Genomic DNA, 20,659 nt, shown 5'->3' with positions numbered 1-20,659 from the left:
CATCTCTGTATATGAGGTGCCAGTGCTAATTCTGCAGGTCATCACAGGCATTAATTTCTAGGTGAATATCCTAAGGTGTTACTGATCCTCCTTTCCTCAGAATTGGGAGGCCAGTGACATCAGTATGAGTCAAGCCAGCTGAGCAATAGAGCCCTGATGTACATTGCTGATTCCTTACTGAGGTGGAGTTTGAAAGTTTGCCTTGGTCTCTGTGAAGGTAAAGTTTTCATTATAAATCTGCTTTCCTTCTGTAAAGCAAGAAGCCAGATAATTGGCATCTGGTGGGATAATTTGCTGTGAAAATGAACACAGTAATTTAGGGCAGGCGTAGCTATTCCCTAAAATCTGTGAAATATTTGAGCTGAGTCTCTCCAGTGTGAGCAAAGGTTTTTTAGGAGGTGCTGATACAGAGCACATTTTCTGTGGTTAATTTGATGTACATGAAATAAACTGCAGATATATTGATAAATTGTGTGGTAAAACTGTAGCAATGTGTTCAGTGTACATTTTTTCCAGATCACTTGAATTCTAATTTTTTTTATCGTTTTTCATTCCAGATTACCATCATGAGATATATAAGATCTCTGACTACAGCAATGATGTTAATGGGGAGACCAAAGAAACACAACCAGTTTTTTTAGGTATGTGCTTGTGTTGATTAATTTTCGAGCAACATTGCGTGGCCATTTGCAATTAGGGAGGAAAAAATCTCTGTGCAAGCACAGAAAGCGCCTGCCATTGTTTAATATGATGTTCTTTTCAAGACCCTTTTATTCTATGAATTGCCAATATATCCTTTATTAACACTGCTAAAAGTTGTAATTTCAGACATAAATGTTTATTAGTGTCTACACACAGTGCTAATTATCACTCACTCAGAGAGCCAGATGCTGACTCTGCAGTTTTGCAGCTCTGTGCTCACCCCATTTACATTGCATATTCCCTGGCATGCTTCACTGGCAATAGTTTGTGTAATTGGGGTATTACATCTTTGACATCTGGATAACAGAAATTCAATTTCCAGGAAGCTGCTATTTGTTTGGTTTTGCTTCTGCCTTGGGTGGGATAGAGGATTAATGTGCTGTCTTAATGTAATGTCCTTTCACCTCTGGAGCTTGCCTGCTAATCCTGGCATGGCAAAATTAAATTAAATCAACAGTTAAAAATGTGTAAAGAAAATACAGAAGTAATATAGAGTCTGCAGCATGATATGTATTACAGCATATCAGTGACTGTCTATCAGTGAACCTTTAGCTTTCTTGCACACTTTTTATCCTGTATAACTCCTCAGCTGCCGAGTGCTTCTTCCTTTCCTGCTTCTATCTCCTTCTAGTTGCATCCAGGACCTCACCTGGATAAAAACCCTCTTGGCAAAGATTTGGCAGGCTAAATTTAAAGAAGTAGGAGCCAGTTTTTTGATCTGGATAAGGCAAGTTTGTGAACACTCTCTTCAGGCTTTGGGGAAAGCAGATGCCTTTACACCAAGAAACTTGGGAATGTCTGCCTCTCCTTTTCAGCCCCAGGAGCCAAAACATTTTTGTGGGGTGATTTAAGGTTTTTGTAGCCTGTGTGTGTGTTGCCCCCTGGAGCCAGCAAGTAGCCTTGAAATGTGGGAATTGGCACTTGAAGTTACTTTGCGTGCAAAATGCCTTTGTCTCCTAAAGTCATAGTTCCATCCTCTTCTAGAGGTCAGAAGCAAATGGGAGAGAATTGGAGGATGTGTTAAAACAGGGGTTGGAGCTGCCTTAAATTCCCTTCTCATATTTTCACCATTTGAGCAAGTATTTCTTCCCTACACCCATTTCCAAGGAGAAGCAAAGGCCACTGCTGTGCTTTGTGCTTGGATTTCATGTTCTGGAAGCACTTTTGGTGAACTCTGATAAACCTGATGGAGTGAGCTTCACCACAGGTTGACTTGAAATGCTTTTTCTTCCAACTCTAAGTCATGAAAAGCTTTAGCAAGAATTAGGCATCAGCCAGGGTGCTCTAAGAATGTGCAGAAGTGTGTGCTTTGACATTTGTGCTGCGAGTCAGACCCACTGATCTTGATTTTGGCTTGGTTGTGTTGTCCTTAGATTTGTTTAGGTTTTTATTTTTTAGTAAGTCCAGTTTTTCATTGTGACTGAAACTCAAGTTCACCTATTTCAAGAGTCAGAATTTAACCTTTAAGAATGTGAATCCTATCAAGGATCTTCCTTATCAGGTATAGTCAGGGTGTAATCACTGCTTCACTTGATTTCACTGCTTTATGCCAGGATTTATCTCTGAAGGATGTTTATTCCAACTTGGTGATTTAGAGTCAAGTTTGTTCTCCAGTTTAAGTGATCCATGGGATCAGCAGCTGAAATCTCAGTGTGGTGGAGCCTTTAGTATGGAATGGATGCTATGATACAGCATTGAAACTATTACCTTTAGGGAAGGTGAAATGTTAGTGGCAGTCTATAAATGAGTGAAGCTTTATGACAAATGGGATGTGGAAATGCCTTTGTTGCACAGCTGAGCGTGGTTAACTCAAAACTGCTGTTGAGAAGAGGGGAGCCGCTAGGGTAAATTAGTAAATCAGAAGAATCCAGTTTGTTTAATGTACAGAGATGTCAAGAAAGACCTGATGAACCTAGATGGTCTTTTTTGCACCAGCATAAATGGGCACAATACAGCTCTGTGTAAATGTAGGCTGAAAATTGGAGAAAGCTTCAGTGCAATTAAAGGAACATGGTACTGGATATGACCTCTGATGGCTGCAATGGTGTGGAGTCCAACTGCTATCTGAATAGAGCTTGGGAAGTTTTCTCATGTAGTACAGTGTTGGGAGTGGGGATGGGGTGGCTTGTCCTCTCCCCCAGTCCTTTGTTCTGATAAGATGATGAACAAGAAGTCACATCTTTCTAGATGAAGGACATGCTAACCGCAGTCTTTACGAGAATTCCAAGGGAATGTGGAATATCACTGCTATATTTTGTGGATGAGGACTGGCATGTCTTTTGTTTTGAAGGAAAGGGCTAAGTTATCTGGTACCAGGACAGACTGCTCAGCCTCAGAAGGAGGAGGCAGCCCAGAGTGAAATGCTTAAACCTCAAACACGGGTGAAATTTAAAACAGACCTGACTTCCATTTTTCCATGTCATAGGGCTGCTAGCCCAGACTTGGTATTACAAGCCCTTGAAGAGACTATGTACGCCTGTGTCTTGTGGACAGTGATCATTAAACCTACACTGTCTATTTAAAAAAATCTTTTGCATACACCATATAGGTTGTTTTCAGTCTTAATATTTTTATTACCAGCACGAAAAGAGTGGAAATATAGTATACTTCCAGACTGAGTGTTTTTACAATGCTTTCAACTTGAAATTCAGGCTCTATGTTTGAAAGGTTAATGCAGAAAACTAATTATATTATCCTGGTAATCAAATGTGTGATGAGACATTTGTCTGTGTAATTAACAGTGAAGAACTTTTATAGTTTCATAAAATTGCATGCTACGCACAGTGTGCTTGGAGCATTTGTTTTGAAGAGATGTCCAAAACAGAGATGTTTATGACTGATATAAAGTGGAACTGAAATGTACTGTAATGCAGGTGTCTGTGCATTTTACAGCATTTCACATTGTTCAAATGGAAGGCAGCAGATTAATAACTTCGCTGTGTCATGGTAAAAATAAATAATGTTTTCTTGGAGCAGGGGAGCAATGCATAAGTTACTCACTAATTTCAAGAATTTATTCTGTCCCAGAAATTATATCCTTTGCAATTTATTCACAGAGAAAAAGTTGACTTAACAAGTAACTTCACAGACTTGTGTTACTGTTAATAGGATTATATCCCGAGTCTGGTTGTTGCAGTAGTGGCTTCTGTAATTAAGACTGCATAGAAGTTTATTTTATGTATCTGTGTTCTCTAATGATCTAACTTGGTAAAGTATTTCCCTTTGGGGCTAAAGTGCGGTCTTGGCCTGGGATATTTCCAAGAACTGGGGGAAGTTGATGTGTATCTATTATTACTTTTTAAATCATATGACCCCATTAATATATACTTTTTTTGAACAGTTGCTCACTTGTCCTTTCCCAAGTGATTTAGCTGGCACAGTGGGCATGAAAGTGTGTAACTTGTGTTTCTGTAGGTCTTCCTGTTGGGTGTTTTGAACCTCTTTCACCAGGTTCTTCCAAAGATTTACTTTGTTTGTGGTGGGAGTGGTAGCTGGGCCACCTGGTATGACCCAGTTTCCAGGGAAATAACCCCAAAAGCCTGAATGTTCTCAGGGTCTGATCCTGGGTTTGATTCTGCAAATTTCTTTGCTTACATCAGTGTTTATGAGGTTTAATAACTTTGTTTGTCTCATGATAGGCAGGGTTATCAAACCACGTGTTTCTGTGCTTGCTTTGTGAGTAAGAGATCTGATCTGAGGGTGATCCACTTTTCCTGCATATCTAATTCTAGTGCTTTGTGTGGTGACATGAACACAGGAAAGAGCTTTGAGGTGATGTTTTAGAGCATTGCTAAGATGCCTCAACTTAGACAGCTTCAATGTCCCCATGTGTTAGTTCAGCAGAGTCAAATTCTCCAGCTTGTAACTCATGTTGTTTGTGTGACCCTCTGACACGGTTCATGACCACTGCCCTCCCTGCTAACTTGGGGTTTAGGTTTTTAATTTGCCAAGGATGTTGTTGCCTGTGTTCTTCCTTCAGTGTAGAATCTTGTATGCTGGCAAAGACCTGGGATCACTTTTTTGGGAAATGTGTACTTACCCCATCAGTTTAGTTACATGGATGCCTGATTCTAATTATGCACAGAGAAGTCACAGTAAGATTCCACGTGATTTAGGAGACCTTTGCTCTGATAAGGAATCATGCACATGGATCCTCTATTTTCCCCATGCTGACCTCTGCAACTTTCTGTTTCAGGACAACTTGTGGTACAAGATGACTAAAAAATACCTAGATTTTTGAAAATTATTATTTGATGTGGATATAGTTCTTGCTGAGAAGGGATGCTGAGCTTCCTTCTAAGATAACTGTCTCTGATGGAAATACCTGAACACTGTGTAGCATTCCAAAAGGTGTTTTGGTGAGTTCAGCCTGGTTGAGCAGTGGAGACGTGTGCCTTGTGTGCACATGCTTCCTGATTCCCTGAGCTGAATCAGCCCTTTACAGTCTTCAAACACAGCAGGCGAGTTTTGCTGGCCCCCTTCCAGAGAGGGCAGCATTCAAATGGCATCTAATAAATTGCAGTTTAATATGCTTAATTATATAACCCTTTGCACTTACTTATTATTTTTTGTTGAGCTTTCACACCATATGCTTCAACTTCCACTTTTTCTCACCTCTGAAGCCTTGTTTCCATACAAACCAGGCTCATGTTGTCAGCTCACATGTGCTTGTCTGGCTGCCTGTCGCTGCCATTTCTACCCTTGCAACAGCTCCACCAATTTCAGCTTAGTTGGACACAAAGGTGGAAATCTGAGATAAAAGTAACCTCAGTAACCAGCCTGATCCAGGAAAAATCCCTATTTATATGTTCAACAAAGGAAAAGATGCCATATGTGTTTCATCTGTCAAAAAAACATACAATTTTTCTATTAATTATAGTTTAATTTTATTTTCAAAGTCAACTCATGAATATTTCCCAAAATATATAAGAAACATAAATGTTAAAAATAAAGGAAGGAAATGCAAAATACTGGACAAAGAGAACATGATGGTTATTTGGTTTTGTGAGACGAAGGAAGGAAATATCAGATACAGACATTTGTGCAACTTTAATTCTGTTCACCCATTTATACACTTTAAAACATACACATTAATACAGACGTGGTTGCCACTTCTGTGATACTGGGATAAAATTAATGCTTGAACATATCAATATGGTCACATATAATTTTATAATTGTTTGCAGTGCTATGATAATATTTGATCAACTGTTCAGGAACAGTATAACAAGATGTTGGTAGGCAATGTGATATATTAAGTTTTATAAACATAGTAGTGAAAAGATGGACAGGCATATAGGAGTGAAGAGTGTAATAAATAAATTATCATCAATATTTTGTTAACTGGGGTTGTTTACAGACCTGTTGCTTCAGACAGCTGCACACTTGGCACGTGGATGCTCCTGCAGGCTCGAGCAATTTTCTGTTGACATTTGTTCCTTTGTAATTTTAAACATTCTTGAATCTTTCGAAGCAGGAAGTTTTTATGTCCTGTACACTTTCAGTAAGGAAATAGATTGAAATTAGTTTTGAGGAAATTACTTTTTATGTTGTGTAGCATTTATTTAAAAAGGGCTTGGTTTTGCACCTTTTTTTTTTGTTGTCGTTTTAGAAGATTACAGTCAGGTCAGGTAGGAAAAAAAATAGGTTGTTTGTAAGGGGCCATCGTGGAAACAATTGTAACAGTAGTTATTGAAAGTTGTTAATATGTTTTTGTTATGACAATTGACATCTCTATATACAAGTTCCTAAATAGGGCTCTAACTTGCCGTGGTTCTATTTAAATAGCATTTTGTAAGTGTTTTAGTGTTTTGCAAGTAACTTCAATTGTTTCAGATATAACCCAGGGATTACATGGGGTCTCCAAATGACAAATCCTGTAGGCAGCCTTTGGAGTCATCCCCATCTCCTTGGAAATGGTGAGGAGCCTCTGGTATGTGTACAGAGAGAGGCTGAAGTGTCTTCTCAGGCCTCAGCATCTACCTTAGAAAGCTTTGCACAGATAGATAATGCAGATTGCTATGTAATAAACTGGTTTTCCCCCAGTTCTTTATTATTCTGTTTAGCATTTAAAAGAAGGCTGCCTCTTCCACAGGACATTATAATTTGGGTTGTTGTGTTTTCTCTGTGCCCCATCTATGGTTTTCTTCCATTTTTAAATTACGTGGTCACTATCTGTGAAAATTATCACCAGTGGAATAACTGATTACAAAATGCTGTCCTTGGGCTCTAGAGCTAATAGCCAAATTAGATAACCCGGGAGCAAGAAGTTAAAATCTTTTACTGGTGTTGCACCTATCTGCAGATTCAGATGGTATAACATCATCTGCTCACCCCTCCTGTGGGAAGGATGCTGCTGTTGCTGATCAGCTACAAACTAAAAGCTGGAAGAAGGCATGATTGGCAGAGGAGAGATGTAAACTTGCACTGAAGACTAAGTCAGGCTAATAGCCTGTAGGATTTTAATGCACTTTCTTGCAAAAGGGAAGACATATCCTAAGAACAAAACAAAAACAAACAAACAAAAACCACAAACAGAAAAATCCCTGAAAAAACTCTGAAAACCCAGACCCCAACAAACAAGCTTACAGAGGGTGAATCTTCCTGTAAGGATCTACCTAATCAAAACGATAAATTTATGTAGGGTGCGTGTTCAGGGTTTATTGTAACATAAATGTAGTTGTTTTTTCTGTCTGGAGTAAAGTATGCTCATGTCACTGTATAGGAATACTTCTATATAAAGGAACAAGGGAACAGAATCAAGGCTGAATAAGCTCAATTAACATTAATATTTTATGTAATTGGGTAACGGAAATTTAATCTTTCTAACAACATGTCACCCGACCAGACACGTAGCACAGTCTCTGCACCCAGCAGGAGAAGGTGGGTGGGAAGCTGTTTTGATACTCACATACATTTTGCCATTGAGCACAAATCCAAATTGCCAACTTAAAACTCCCAGGGTAATGTTAAATGGCACGGCAGGAAGGGATTGCTCCAGGCTGTGGTGTGGTGGGAACATTTGGAGCTGGGATCCGGGCAGGTACAGCCCTGTACAGGAGAAGGGCAGCGGGCAGTGTACGGCTGTGAGTATCTCAGTAATTGGAGTCCAGGGCTACTCTGCAGCCTTTCAAGGTTGGGAACTGCAAACAGTCAACCCCTGGTTGGGTTGGGGCCAAAAAGTGTCATTTTAAAGGAATTGGTGCTGTTACTGTTAATGAAATCACACCCGCACACATAAATCCGCAGGCAAACCAACAAAATAAATAAATACAGTGCAGAACTTCCTTGCAGAGGGTTTTTCTCACTGTGTTAGCTGGAGTGGAAATGGTGCTGGAGTGTTGCTGTACAGGGTTGGCAAATATTTTTCTAAGTTTGGTCTCAAAGCTTTCTTGCGAGCCGCCCACTCTCCTCGCTGGATCGGGGTGGGCTGGAGCCAGCTGGCACCAGCCCAGGGAACCGGTGCGCCAGGTCAAGCAGGAGATGCTGGGATCCAGCAGAGGTTGGAGCACATTGTTCAGCTCCTCTCCCCTTCTGCTTATCCTCCTGTTAGAACAAAACCTCCCTCTTTTGGGTGTTCAGTACACCGGGTGTGCAGCAGTCCCAGTCACATTGAGCTTGGCCTGTGTTGGGGAGGGGTTTGCTGCTCTTTTAGCTGTCTGGTTTAGCTGCTACCTAAACATGCACCTAAGTTTAGGCAACTGAATGGTGCTATTGAGTTGATAAAATTGTTCACATGCCTGGAGTTTACCACTCTTTCAAGTACCTTGTTGAACCAGAGATGGCACACCTTGCATCTTGGATTTTTGGAGAGTAGGTTTTTTTTTCTTCTAAAGTTTCTTTTGTACAGTTGCTTTTCCAAAAATAGGTTTATTTAGGGAAGCAGGAATATAAATTGAGTAGAGGATACCAGGCATCATTGTATTAAGTATTCTATAAAGGAAGGTTGATTCATCAATTTCTACATCTTACTTATTACATTTGCTTAGGGTATTTGATTTTTCTTTCTTTCTTCAGAAAGGGCAATGAACACTTCCTTATTACTCATGAAGTGTAGTGTATGCTTTAACAAGCAAAACAGGCTACTATCTGCCCAAAACACATCTATTCATTGTGCAATCAGCAGTTTCATATGTAAAATTAATACTTAAATGGTGCCAGGCATATTAAGTATGCAACTTTTATTATTTAAATGCCCTGAATTTATTTGGAACAGTCACATTTTTCTGTTCTATATTTTCATTTTCTTTTTAGAATCTACATTTTGAAGACATTCAGCAATTCAGCTATCTGCAGTTACGCACGTATTAGCTACTGTTTAATTTATTCCTGTATAATCCAGTATTACTAAATTCTGTGGAATAAGGAACTAATTCTGTTCATTAAAATCAATAGATGCAGTGCTGTTCTGCATGTGTGTGGTGTGGTGCTTTCTGTGCTTTATTTTTTGGTAGGATCCATCCTTGAGCATACAGCAAACTGATACATAAAGGGTCTGATCCTTTGGGCTTTACTCAGGGAAAATATCCACTGATGTCAATGCCTGAATAGGATCAGGCTCTTAAAAGGACAGTTTATTTGAAATTGCTGTAGCTATTATTATTTCCTTCTGGCAAAAAAAAAAATTTACTCATCAAAGCCTTAGAAACAACATCAAGGAAGCCAAGTTCAGCAGGTCTTTCAGGCATGAGAGCTGTCAGCCATGGCTGTGTGAAGGCATAGCCTGGTACATCCCAACAACCATTCAACCATCCCTTTTCTTTCTTGTTGTTATTTATTTATTTATTTATTTATTTGCTCCAGCTCTTATTGGCATCTAAAACCACTAATTGCTACCCATTACTGTTTTTGCTAATTTACAGTGATAACTGTGGCTCTGTTTTCATTAGGAGATGAAAGCCGGGAAATTAAAAAACAAATTACAGGGATGAGAAGATTACTGAATGACAGCACTGGAAGAATCTATCAACGAGTTGGCAAAGAAGGAGAAAAACTGAAGGAGGAGCCCCAAGATTTAGACTTAGCGTGGGCCCAGCGCCTGAATCCCCCTGTGGAGTCCCAGGCGAGCCTTCATCCGTCCCAGAGCGGAGCATGGAATGAGCTCTCACCCCAAGCCAGCCATCTTTCAGGGCAATACGGAACTCGATCCAAAACATTCCAAAATCAGGCTCGAACTGTGGCATCCAATGGTATGACCTGTTAGACACTGAGAACGGTGCCTTTTTTTCCCCCCCCCCCCTCCTTGTTCTCTACTAAATATCTGCCTTTGTTGTGATGATCTATTGTAGCACTGCACTGAAAGCAGTTATAGTTCAGAGTCTACAAAATGAGCACATAGTTATCACTTCAAAAAGGTGTGAAAGTGGGCACTGCACATTCTGCTACCATCTGTCTTAGCTTTTAAAATGGTGATAGGATAGAATTACTCAATGCCTTTACAAGCTTAATTTCTATACAGTACTTACTTAAACAGCTTTTGTCATTGTTATTAAATTCATGGCTAATTAAATGTCAACCTCTACCACTCCTCTTTTCTGTGAGTAATGTAGCACTGTTGTGACACTACTTGTGGAGCAGGATTCTACTGCCTTTCATAAGGGGATGGCCTTATAACAGGCCACTGAACTGCAGGTACAAAATTCCATCACAGCCTTAGGCTTTTATTCCAATGAGGCTACTGGAGAAAAGAGATGATGGAGTCTACCTGTGAACAGCATGTTCTAGAGTGTGGCCAATCCAGTACTGGCAGAGAATTCTGCCCTGAAGTAGATGGCAGTGTGCCTTTAAAATGCCTTTTTCTTATTAAGTCCCAGAGAATTGAAGTTTTGCTGCCAGATTAAAAAACTGCTGTCAAAACCCCACCATAACAATCTTCTAAATATGGAAGGACCCAAAATTCATCACACATCTCCTTCTTTGTCCTCAGAGGCCCTGTGCACTGGCAGGGACAGTTCTCTGCATGCACAGAAGTGCCCAAGCCTGCATAGATTAGGTGCCTTGTTCCCAAATCCAGAAAGTAGGTGGAGCAGCACCTCTATCCCCTCAGGGGCCTGATTCAGCATGTGAGCTAAAATGTGTTGACAGGATTTGGCCCTATAAGCAAGAAAATGTCAGCTTTGATTTTTTTGTATGTGGAGGAAGGTTCCAGTTGATTTATGATCTCTTACAGGTTTGAAGTGGTCAATGGGATATGGAAGGGTCAGGTTGAGCAACCTCCTGGGCTGGACAGGAGAAATGCCCAGGCTCCCAGCCCTTGGGGGAGCAGCCCAGGAGGCACCTCCCTTTGCAGCTGTCCTGCTGCTGAAAGGAATGCAATCTTTTGGGTTATTACATAAAGGAGGGTGTGGGCCCTTTCCTCTGGCCGCCTTTGAAAAGACAATCTGTGTAGCAGTTGGGTTTGAGGTGTCTGCCTCTGATGATGGGGTGTTGTGATCCTGACTCCTGCTTGGGCTCCAGAGCCTGGTCTCTAGGGAAGAAAAACTTCTGATGCATTTCTGAGCAGTGAGAAAAACTTTTGATGTATTTCTGAGCCCTGAAACTGCTCCTCACCGAGTACACAGCTCTTCGGGGCGTTTTAACAGCCTGATTCTCCCCCCATCCCTTGCATTGAGAGCCTGAGCATCAGACTCAGTATTTTAGATTTTATTCAGAGGATGGACAAAGTTCTTAAAAGCTGGGTGTAGAAATGCTGAACAGTACTTCAAGGGAGATTTTACTCCTTGGTTCTTACCGTGGTGTTTACGTTACCAGAACAAAACTGCCAGACATAATGTTATTACCTGGGGCTGTCAGGCTTAGGTCATCACTGGGGAGATGTTCAGGCATCTGTAGTAGGTGATCTGAGTCCAGAAGCTCTTTCTGTCCACTGTGTATAGATACTATATAAAAAATGAAGACATGTGTTGTAGGCTATCTGAATTGCTCAAAGTTGAATGTAATAGACATATCAAGTCCATCTCAGTGGTCCACTTATCTACTCACAGGGTAAGGTGGTTCAAGGAGAGGCTGCAATAAATGTTTAATGGGTGCTGGTATAGAAAACATTCACGAGAAAGCTATTGACAGTGATGCCTGTACCTAGAGCAGAGGCTAGACAGAGTAAGAGAAATAAAGTAGGTATTTATTAAAAAGGCCTTCAAAGGTTACACCTAGGGCAGTACAAGAGCCTGGCCAAGGCTACACCCAAGATGGACAACGGGTCATGAGTGTTCACACTTTTATAAGTTTGGTCCATTTACATATTGGGGTTACTTGTCCAATCACAGCTTCAGGTAATGAACTCACGTTCTCCTAGTTTTTGCTCCCCCCAATTTGCTTTTGTTTATCCTTTTTGGGGCCTGGAGCTGCGAGGGCTGCAAAAAGGATTGTTTTGTCTTACTACACTGTGAAGAGAACTTTCTAACACTCTATATGAATTTCAGAGTTATATACTAATGCAGTACAGAATCTGAAAAATGTGAAAGCTAAAACTTAAGGCATCAACTAAAATAAAAGAGGAGCAGGGCAAGCCTAGATATTGCTGCAAAAGAGGGAAGAGTAGGAACATACGTGAAAACCAAAGAGATTTATTCCAAACCAGACTTAAGGTGGTGGTTCCACAAGTCAGGGTGTTAGGGAGACATCTGTGACCCACTGTTTTTAGTGGAAGCCATCTGAGACTACAAAGAGTGAGCACCAGGTCTGTCCTATTGTAGACAGTAAACTCACACTGGAGTTTCATTTCTTGTGTTTTGTACCAAATCCAGCAGTGATGCAGCAGCTGAATTGCTTTTCGGTTGCATCAAGATCATTTTCACTGGGTAGCATGCTTTTCCAGTTTAAACTGATAGCAATGTTAGTTACAGTGAGTGAATTCCCTCTCAGCAGGTCCAGCTGGAAGAAAACACTGTCCTGGGCTACTTACTGCTCACATGGGAGAAGCAACTCATGTACTTGTGTCATCTCCTTCTCTCACTCACACAGGCAGGTATCAAATTTGCCTGCTGGCTAGCTTCCAAAAGAGAGGGAGATGACTCTTTAAAGACTCCTTCATAAAAATAAAAAGTCTGATCTCCTTTTAAAATTAAAAATTGATTTATTACGGTTGAAAAGGGTTGCTTTTGTCCTCTAAAAATGATAAAGATAGTGCTTAGAACAATGACTGAGAACACTCTACTAGATATTTCTTACAACACAATAACTGATCAGAGGAGGGAGGATAGAAAGAAAATAAAAAACCCTCATGAATATGTAAGGAGTCAGTAGAACCCTGCTTTGATTTAAAATATTGGTGGTCTCTTTTCCCATTCCCAGTACCTATGGTAGATTTACATGGGTAATTTCTATCAATGCTAATGGGCATTATAAAGTAAATCCACTGTGCCTCAATGGGAAAATAGACCCTGTGGTTTTCCATCAGGAGCCTGTGTGCCTGTGTGTTTTCATTAGGAACATGTTATATTGCAACAGGAAAGATGCACAGGTATTTACTGATACAGTTTGTTCAAGTTTTCACATGCAATTCACCACGATGTAGAGTCTTCGTTAAGAAGGAAACAAAAGCCACCAACGCTGTTTCCCCCCAGAGTCTTTCAGATATCATTTCCAGAAGAAAACACTTCCAGAAGCCTTCTAGAATATTGAATTCTGATCAAGAGAAAGGATAGGCTATATCCTAACGATCTTTTAGTCTAAAACAACTGAGAAAGGACTGAGGGAAGGATAGTCTTGCTTTGTATTTGTCTGTTAATAAAACTCTTCTAAATTCTGGCATTCCCATTTCTGGGGTACCTGCTTGTCTTACTGAAAGGTAGAGTTATGCTGGTGCTATTAAATTATAAGTTGTCTTGAAATTAATCTACTTAAAAGTCTACTTAAAACATGTAGGTGAAGGGTATTGGTGGAGCCAAGTTGAGGGATTCTGTTTAATCTGCTGCAAAGCTAAAGATAACATTTTTTTTTTCCTCTGTACCTGTAACAATGGGCTAAACATTTTATAGACCATTGAAAAGGTAAAATCCCATCCATGCCCCAAGGGACTTCTAAAGAATAGACTGTGTACAAAGGAAGGGTGAGATCAAACTAGGCAGAGTCCTGCTGAGTCAGAAACCTTTTTGTTTTATTTTGAGATTCTCAGCCTGTTTTCCAAATAACTTCTTAGTACAAAAATCGTTTTATTTGCAGCTGAAACCTTTGAGAGATGAAGCCAGTGGTTTTATTGCATTTGCTAGATTTGTAGGGATTTTGATAACTACTCCATTTATCTTAATACAGTTTTAACAGATTTTATCCATGTATGATATTTTAAAATACCAAAATTTGTAATTGCAGGATATGGAGTATCTAAATATTGGAGGAAAAGAGGGGTGTGACACCCAGATGATGTCAGCTATCTTTAAGAGATGATTAGTTTAGCTTTACAAGCAGCTCACCTTTGGAGTGTGACCATGAGTTTGCTCAAGTCTGATAGATGTTGCTTCAGGTCTGAAGGACTGTATGGAGGGAGGTAGAGAACAAGTGCCTGGTGGTGGCCAGATTTTCAGTTATTTCAAATGAGGATTAAAGTCAGGGGATCTGTGTGGGTCTGATATCCAGGATCTCTGATGAAAGAACAGAACCCAAACCTGAAAAGGTATTAATAACCTGGTTTGGCTTCAGAGGAAAGCAGAAGTAATAATGAAAAATGTGGAGATTAAATTAATTGCTTCTGTTCACTTTAGCTAGGTAATGATTAAAGGGCACCTGGTAAGTGTCAGGCTACAGAAGAAAAAGGGAAATACACTGGCTGAAGTCCCCATGTGGCACCAAGTGAGGTTACTTTGTTAGGTGCATTTGTACCTGTCTTCATGAAATGGTCATCCCTCCTGCAGTCTTGAGCAAAATTTTTATTTGCAGCTAGGGATAGCTGTCTAGGGATACAGCTGTCTTAAGCTAAAGTGCAGGATACAGCTATCCTGCAAAGTCTGAAACCCCTCAGCTGTTACAGCCCGTTCTAATTCAGAACAAAAAATGAAAAATTTCTGGAAAGTAAAGCAGTAATAAAAGCGCTGCTGAGGGCTAGAACTAGAAATATGTGAGTTCAGTTAAACACTAACAAGAATTACTAGAAAAAAGGAATGTCTTGAACTACTATATTAATTTTCAAAGGGAAACTCTGGAAAGCCCATCTTGTAGGTCACAGTGGTGGAAAACATCATAGAAAACAATCCCACCCTAGCAAACAGAAGAGCAGATTTGAAAGCTTTCATGTGATTCTTTTCTGTCCTGTTGTTTTGGGTTTTTTTCTCCAAGTAGGATATTTTATTTTCATTCTCTCTTCTTCACATGGTGAAGAATCACCTGTAAGATTCAAGCAGTTTAAAAATTCCTAGACTCTCATTTTATGTACAGCACAAACCTTTATTGCACAGACTGTCTTCATTCTTTGTAAAACTGTTCCAGGAGATGGGCTTTTTTATGTGTGTGTGATAAAATAAGTATGTTTGTAATGAGGTTTGGTACTTTTGTTATTCAAGATGAACAGCCTGACAATAGAAAGCCCTGCTGTGAGGAGTGTATTATATTCACACTCTGGGCAGTCTTCTCCAGCCCATGAAACATTGCAACCCAACTCAATATAATTGCACATATTAGTAATTGAGTAAAAACTAGAGGTCCTTTCCTCTTAAAAGGAATCATGTTGAAAATTACTTCCTTTCATGCTTTTGATCTGATTTAAAATCTAGTATATTGATCATAGCTTCAAACACCTGCCAATTGTTGTCTGGGTGATTTTGTGTGGCTTACATCTCACCCATTTCATTCCACTCTCTTTCAGGAGAAATTCCAATGGTGAATTCATCAGTTGGACCAAACTGCTGTACGTGTAATTGCCAGTCAACCCTGCAGGCCATTCTTCAGGAGCTCAAGACCATGCGAAAATTGATGCAGCTGCAAGCAGGTACAGTGACCAGTCCCACCTGTGCATACCTGTGGCAAGCATCGAGTTGAGGATGGCCCAGCTTGTTGCAGGGGTGTTGGATGAGATGGTCTTTGGAGGTCCCTTCCAAACCCAAACTGTTCTATGATTCTGTGATCTTCCTGTTAGGGAATGGTCTAGGAGATGAAAGTCTGTGTGGGCACTCAGGAAAACCTGGATTGTTTCCTACTCTCCTGACGTATCAGTCAAAGTCAAATTTTCACAAGTTTCTTGGAAATGCAACTTCTGCTTTTCAGATCCTTACCTGAAATATGGGATTTTATCTTTAGCCTTTTAAGGCTAAATTGAAAATAAAATTAATGTGATGAGATACATAATGAGAGCTGAGTGGGCAGATCAATATGCCCACTTTGTTTTCACAGTGTATTGATTCAGGGGTGCCAAATGCTACCTCACCTGTGTTCTGCTTACCAGTTCACTAATCTTAGGGGTAAGAAAAATAAAATTTGAAGGTAGCTGAAAGTTACCAAATAGTTATTCATTCAAACCTCTTTTAGCTCTCTGGTAGTCACAGCTGAGCTAGCTACTGCATGTTTTGGCCTCCACCCTTCCTCTGGCTGTGAAGTACCAGCTTTCAGTGTGTATACCCACAATAATTTGTTCACTGGGGAAAATTACTGAGTCTAGTTTTCTCCTAGGTTGGGAGCTGAAACAGAACAGTGCAGAGCCAGAGGAGTAGTTGAGCCAGCAAGATAATGAGAACGTGGTAGGTAGAGTTAAGTCATCATAGGCTGATGTGAAGCTGCAGGCTCTGTGCTACCTAAAAATTAGTGTTTTAGTCAGCTGACTTGCCCATCCAGCGGGAATGATGGGGACTGGAGCCATGGAGGCTTCTCTTGTGGAGAGGCTGGATAAGACCTCTGTAAGAAAAGGGAGTGTTGAGTAATTAACTGAAAGATGGGTGGAGTGAAGGGCTGACAAAACTCCTTGTCTCCACGGTGTATAATGTTTGAGTGAGTGATGGGAACGATCAGACAGGTTTTGTAATATCAGTTGGCACACATAAAAATGCTTTTCTAGAAGTCATCAGTTTACAAAGAAGAACACAAGAGCCCAGTTTTACAATTTTTGCTGGTACATGGGATTTTTTTAATGCAATCAGACCAATTTCATTGAAATCACATGGGTGATTGAAAAATGGCTTGTGAGTGAGAGTTAGAAACCTGGAGTCTATGCCAAAAGAGCTGACTCTTCAGCAGCAGAACATTTCTTATTTATTATATTATGTATCTACAGAGTAAGTACCTTTGTTAATTCGTGACTCTTTTGATTCACTTGGAATATTTAATATTTTCTGAAATTATGGTTTTGCAGAGAAAAAAAAATAATTTGGCATTTTTGTTGCTAAAAGGAAAAAAACCTAACATTCAAACTTGTACGTGAAAGTGTAATAACTTACTTTAGTATTCAAACACCCTACTGTCTTAATTATAAACTACACATCACAGTCTTGTAAATCCTTGCCAGAAATGAAATATTCCAGAAATATTTTAATAAACAGTAGTCTGAGGTTTGTTTTCTTCCTGAAGCTATGTAGATGAGGACTTTTTGTAGCTTGCTCATATCTTGAATGAGTTTGATCTGCATGTAGAGCACTTCTGGCTTTTTCTTTGTTTTCACCTTGATCTTAGTGATTTATCCACACACATAATAATATCTTGATAGCATTCTGCTGGAGGGCTTGTTCATATTGGTACAGGTTCAGGATTGGTGCATTAATTTATACAAATGATTGTGAAGACTGGAAAATGCAGAATATTGATAAATGTAAAATATGGTTTCTTATATTTTAGTGGTAATACATGTCAGCTTTTGTGGATGAGCAAAACAAACTGATGGAACTTTGGGTTACTTTTTTTCCCTCAGAAATTAAACTATTGAATAGTGTTTTCACTCATTCTTCACATAATGGTACTTGAAATATTCTTGCTGAGCTAATTAACTTGGAGACCACTGTCATAAAAATAACTGTAATTGCATTAGCACTTGTATTATCTTACTTTATCAGGAAGAGATCCTCAAAGACTGAGATTCTCAGTCATTCAGAAGGCACACAAATTAATCATCACTTAAGTGCTTCATGTCACCAGCCATCCAGTGGTCACTAGGAAAAAGAACTGTGTATTCCTAATTTCCTTAAAATACTGTTCATCAGTATGGCTTGAAAAGCCTCACCACAGAGCTCACTGTCATTATCCCCATTGTACAGATTGGAAAATTATGCAAAGGTGATAAAACTTATTTGTTTCCCATGCACCAGCAGCCCTGAAAATCACATCACTTATCTAGAAAATAAGTTCAGTGAGTCAGTAGTTTAATGGTGCATCTGTGTGGATATTCATGGGCTTTTGTCTGTAAAATTAATGCATTAATTTCTTTCATTCAGTTGGGACTCAAAACAGACAGCAGCCTCCTGTTCCTCTGATTTGTGCACAGAAGTCAACAATATCAAGAAAGAGAAATAAAAAGAGAAAACTGCCCCTCAAAGTTGTTGAAGCAGTTTCCACGACTAAGAAACCCAGCTCTCCAGAGAACGAGAAGAGGCTGACGGCAAACTTGGAACAATCGAGTCTGCAAGCAATTGAACCCCCCCTGAAGCCAGAGACCCCTGTTTCAGGGTTTGGAATTATCCTTGAATCAGCTTCATCAGATGTAAGTTAAAATTTTAATATGCAGGATTGCAAGATTTTGAAATACTGACTCATTCAGGAGAATCAGTACTCAAGTCACATCGATGCATCTTCTCACTTTTTGTTAGAATGAACAAGCAAATCTTGGGTAGGAGTGGTTGGAGATGTTAGGGTTAGATGTGTGGAGTGCTCATTAAAAGGTTTTGGGTCTTTTTTTTTTTTCAACTTTTACAAGCATCAAGTTTTCCCTGGAGTTCAAGGCTCCTGTTTTTTGAGCTTTCAGTGGAAACTTGTTTTTCATCTCTCCCAATGCCAAGAGCCACGGGTGAGATGAGGAGCCATGAAAAGTGCGAGGTGTGTAAAGCATTCACAGCCCCATCATTGCTGATGACCCCATGTAGTCCACACATGAGTCTTTATCCTGCCAAGGAGTATTTATGTGCTTTCCTGCTTTTCTGGTCCTGCTGACTTTGGGGGACTCCTCATCTCTAGAAAAATTCATATTTATTCTTTGCTGAATTGGGTCATTTGGTCTTGATTGCTGTGTGTGCTGTAGTAGGGCCTCAGCACTGTTGATGATGTCAGTGTGACAAAAAAGGCCAAAATTTGCCACTCTAAGAATATGCACTTTTCCCATAGAAAATTGCAGTAAGCATGTTTTCTTGATTCATGTACACACTGATAGAAATTCCCTGTATCTGGTGGATGATTGGCTTTATTTCATGACCAAATTGATGTCATCCAAACCAATTCACTGACAAGTAAACTGTTCATTAATTTCTCTAATATATTTTTAATTTTGAGCAGGCTCTTTGCAATTTCCTAAATACTAGGAGCTAGAAAAACATAATTAAATTCTGTATCAATAAGCATAAATGAAAACAATGCAGCAGATAATATTCTATCCTTCTGGAAGAGGGAACTAATAATAAAAAAGAGCAGTCAGGATAATTCAGTTACAGAGATGCAAGCCACACCACTAATTAGGTTGCAGTCTCATGCCACAGAGTCAGTGTAGTGATACAGAGTAACTAGTTTGATGCTTTTTTCAGAGGGTTTCCTTTTGTAGTACTGAGCTTAATAATGTTTGAGGTAAAGGTTTGGGGAGGACTGGTAATTTATCTCCAGTATGCAATTTGTGCTTATAATTTTTCATTGCTTGTGGCACTCTTGTCAGCTTGAAACACGGTTTTGAAAACAGTTTTGTGCTTGCAATGGAATTTAATTTGGCTTTATGAATGTGTTTCATCGCTGGACACGATTCTTTGTAGTTGCCAGTTTGACCTAAGGAAAAAAAGAGAAAACATTTGGTTCATAAATCAGGTCTTCATCTGTCCTTCCATGCTCGAGCCCTTGCTTGCCACAAAAGTTGTTTCACTAAATTTACAGAGCCAGAACCCCAAGACAAACAAATTGATTTTGTTTTGTCTTTGGAAAGAAAACATTTGAGTTATGAAAACAGATATATTTAATGCAAAAATAAAATGTGACCTTAAATATTTTGAGAAGGCTTAGGAAAGTCACTTCTTTGAGAATGAATGGCAGCATTATCTTTTTCTACTTTTTGATGAGCATCTCTGTTTTGGTCACAACCAGCATGTCTGTGTGCCTGAAAAACCCTGAAAGACATCTTATAAAGCCCCATAAATGAATGTTCCCTTGAGAATATTCCACAGGTTGACTGCAGTGTGTGCTGTGTCATACATCACCACTGCTGCCACTGCTATTTTGCCAACATTTATTGAACTTTAAGAAGAATCCAAGTTTAATGGGTATAAAACCAGGGCTGCCAAAACCAGTGCAATTAGTCCAGACCTGCTGAGATGAAATACTGCTACTTACAGAGGTGGAAAATGTCTTGGTGAGACAAACCCTCAATCTGGACCATGGATCAGAGAATCTGCTTTTTAAATGCAGTGATCTGATTACAACTCTTAGTTGAACTTGTGTTTGTTTTACAGTTGTAATATTTCATTTATAACCTAATCATTTTTAATCTACATATTACAACCTACTAAAATATCTAGGATTAAATCTAATTCACTGCCTGTTACTTTTAGCACATCAAAAGCCTTTAGCATTCAGGTCTTCTTTATTTTATTGTTCACAAATAGTTTACCCTCCAGTTCCTTTTGCCATGATCATTATCTATTAATAAGTGCTTTTTCTTTGAGAAATTACATTCAGAATGATCATGAAATTCAAATGGTTACTGATTGTCATTGATTGAAGAATAGCTAACTACTAAAGGAAAGCAAGAATAAATCATAGTTTTGCCTCCAAACTGTTTCACTGAAAAAAAAATTGTTCCCTATATTAAGAAAAAAACAATCAAAACTAAAATAATACTGACTCCTCCACACTGGTACAA

The 20,659-nt window shown here is 39.4% G+C and overlaps 1 protein-coding gene across 4 annotated transcripts in view; it reads left to right on the top strand.

The window, feature by feature from the left end:
- BEND7 (BEN domain containing 7) overlaps positions 1–20,659 on the top strand; it is a 50,335-nt gene that overhangs the window by 7,396 nt on the left and 22,280 nt on the right. For all 4 annotated transcript variants that reach the window (XM_084206538.1, XM_084206537.1, XM_084206539.1 and 1 more), the window contains exons 2-5: positions 558–641; positions 9,591–9,890; positions 15,497–15,619; positions 18,045–18,310. In XM_084206538.1, coding sequence (XP_084062664.1) covers positions 558–641; positions 9,591–9,890; positions 15,497–15,619; positions 18,045–18,310 — 773 coding nt within the window. The remainder of the gene's footprint in view (positions 1–557; positions 642–9,590; positions 9,891–15,496; positions 15,620–18,044; positions 18,311–20,659) is intronic.

This window comes from Fringilla coelebs (assembly GCF_963513975.1).
Source record: "Fringilla coelebs genome assembly, chromosome: 5".
NCBI classification, from domain to species: Eukaryota; Metazoa; Chordata; class Aves; order Passeriformes; family Fringillidae; genus Fringilla; species Fringilla coelebs.
The sequence above is the reverse complement of the archived record's forward strand: the minus strand, read 5'-3'. Positions and strand labels throughout refer to the sequence as shown.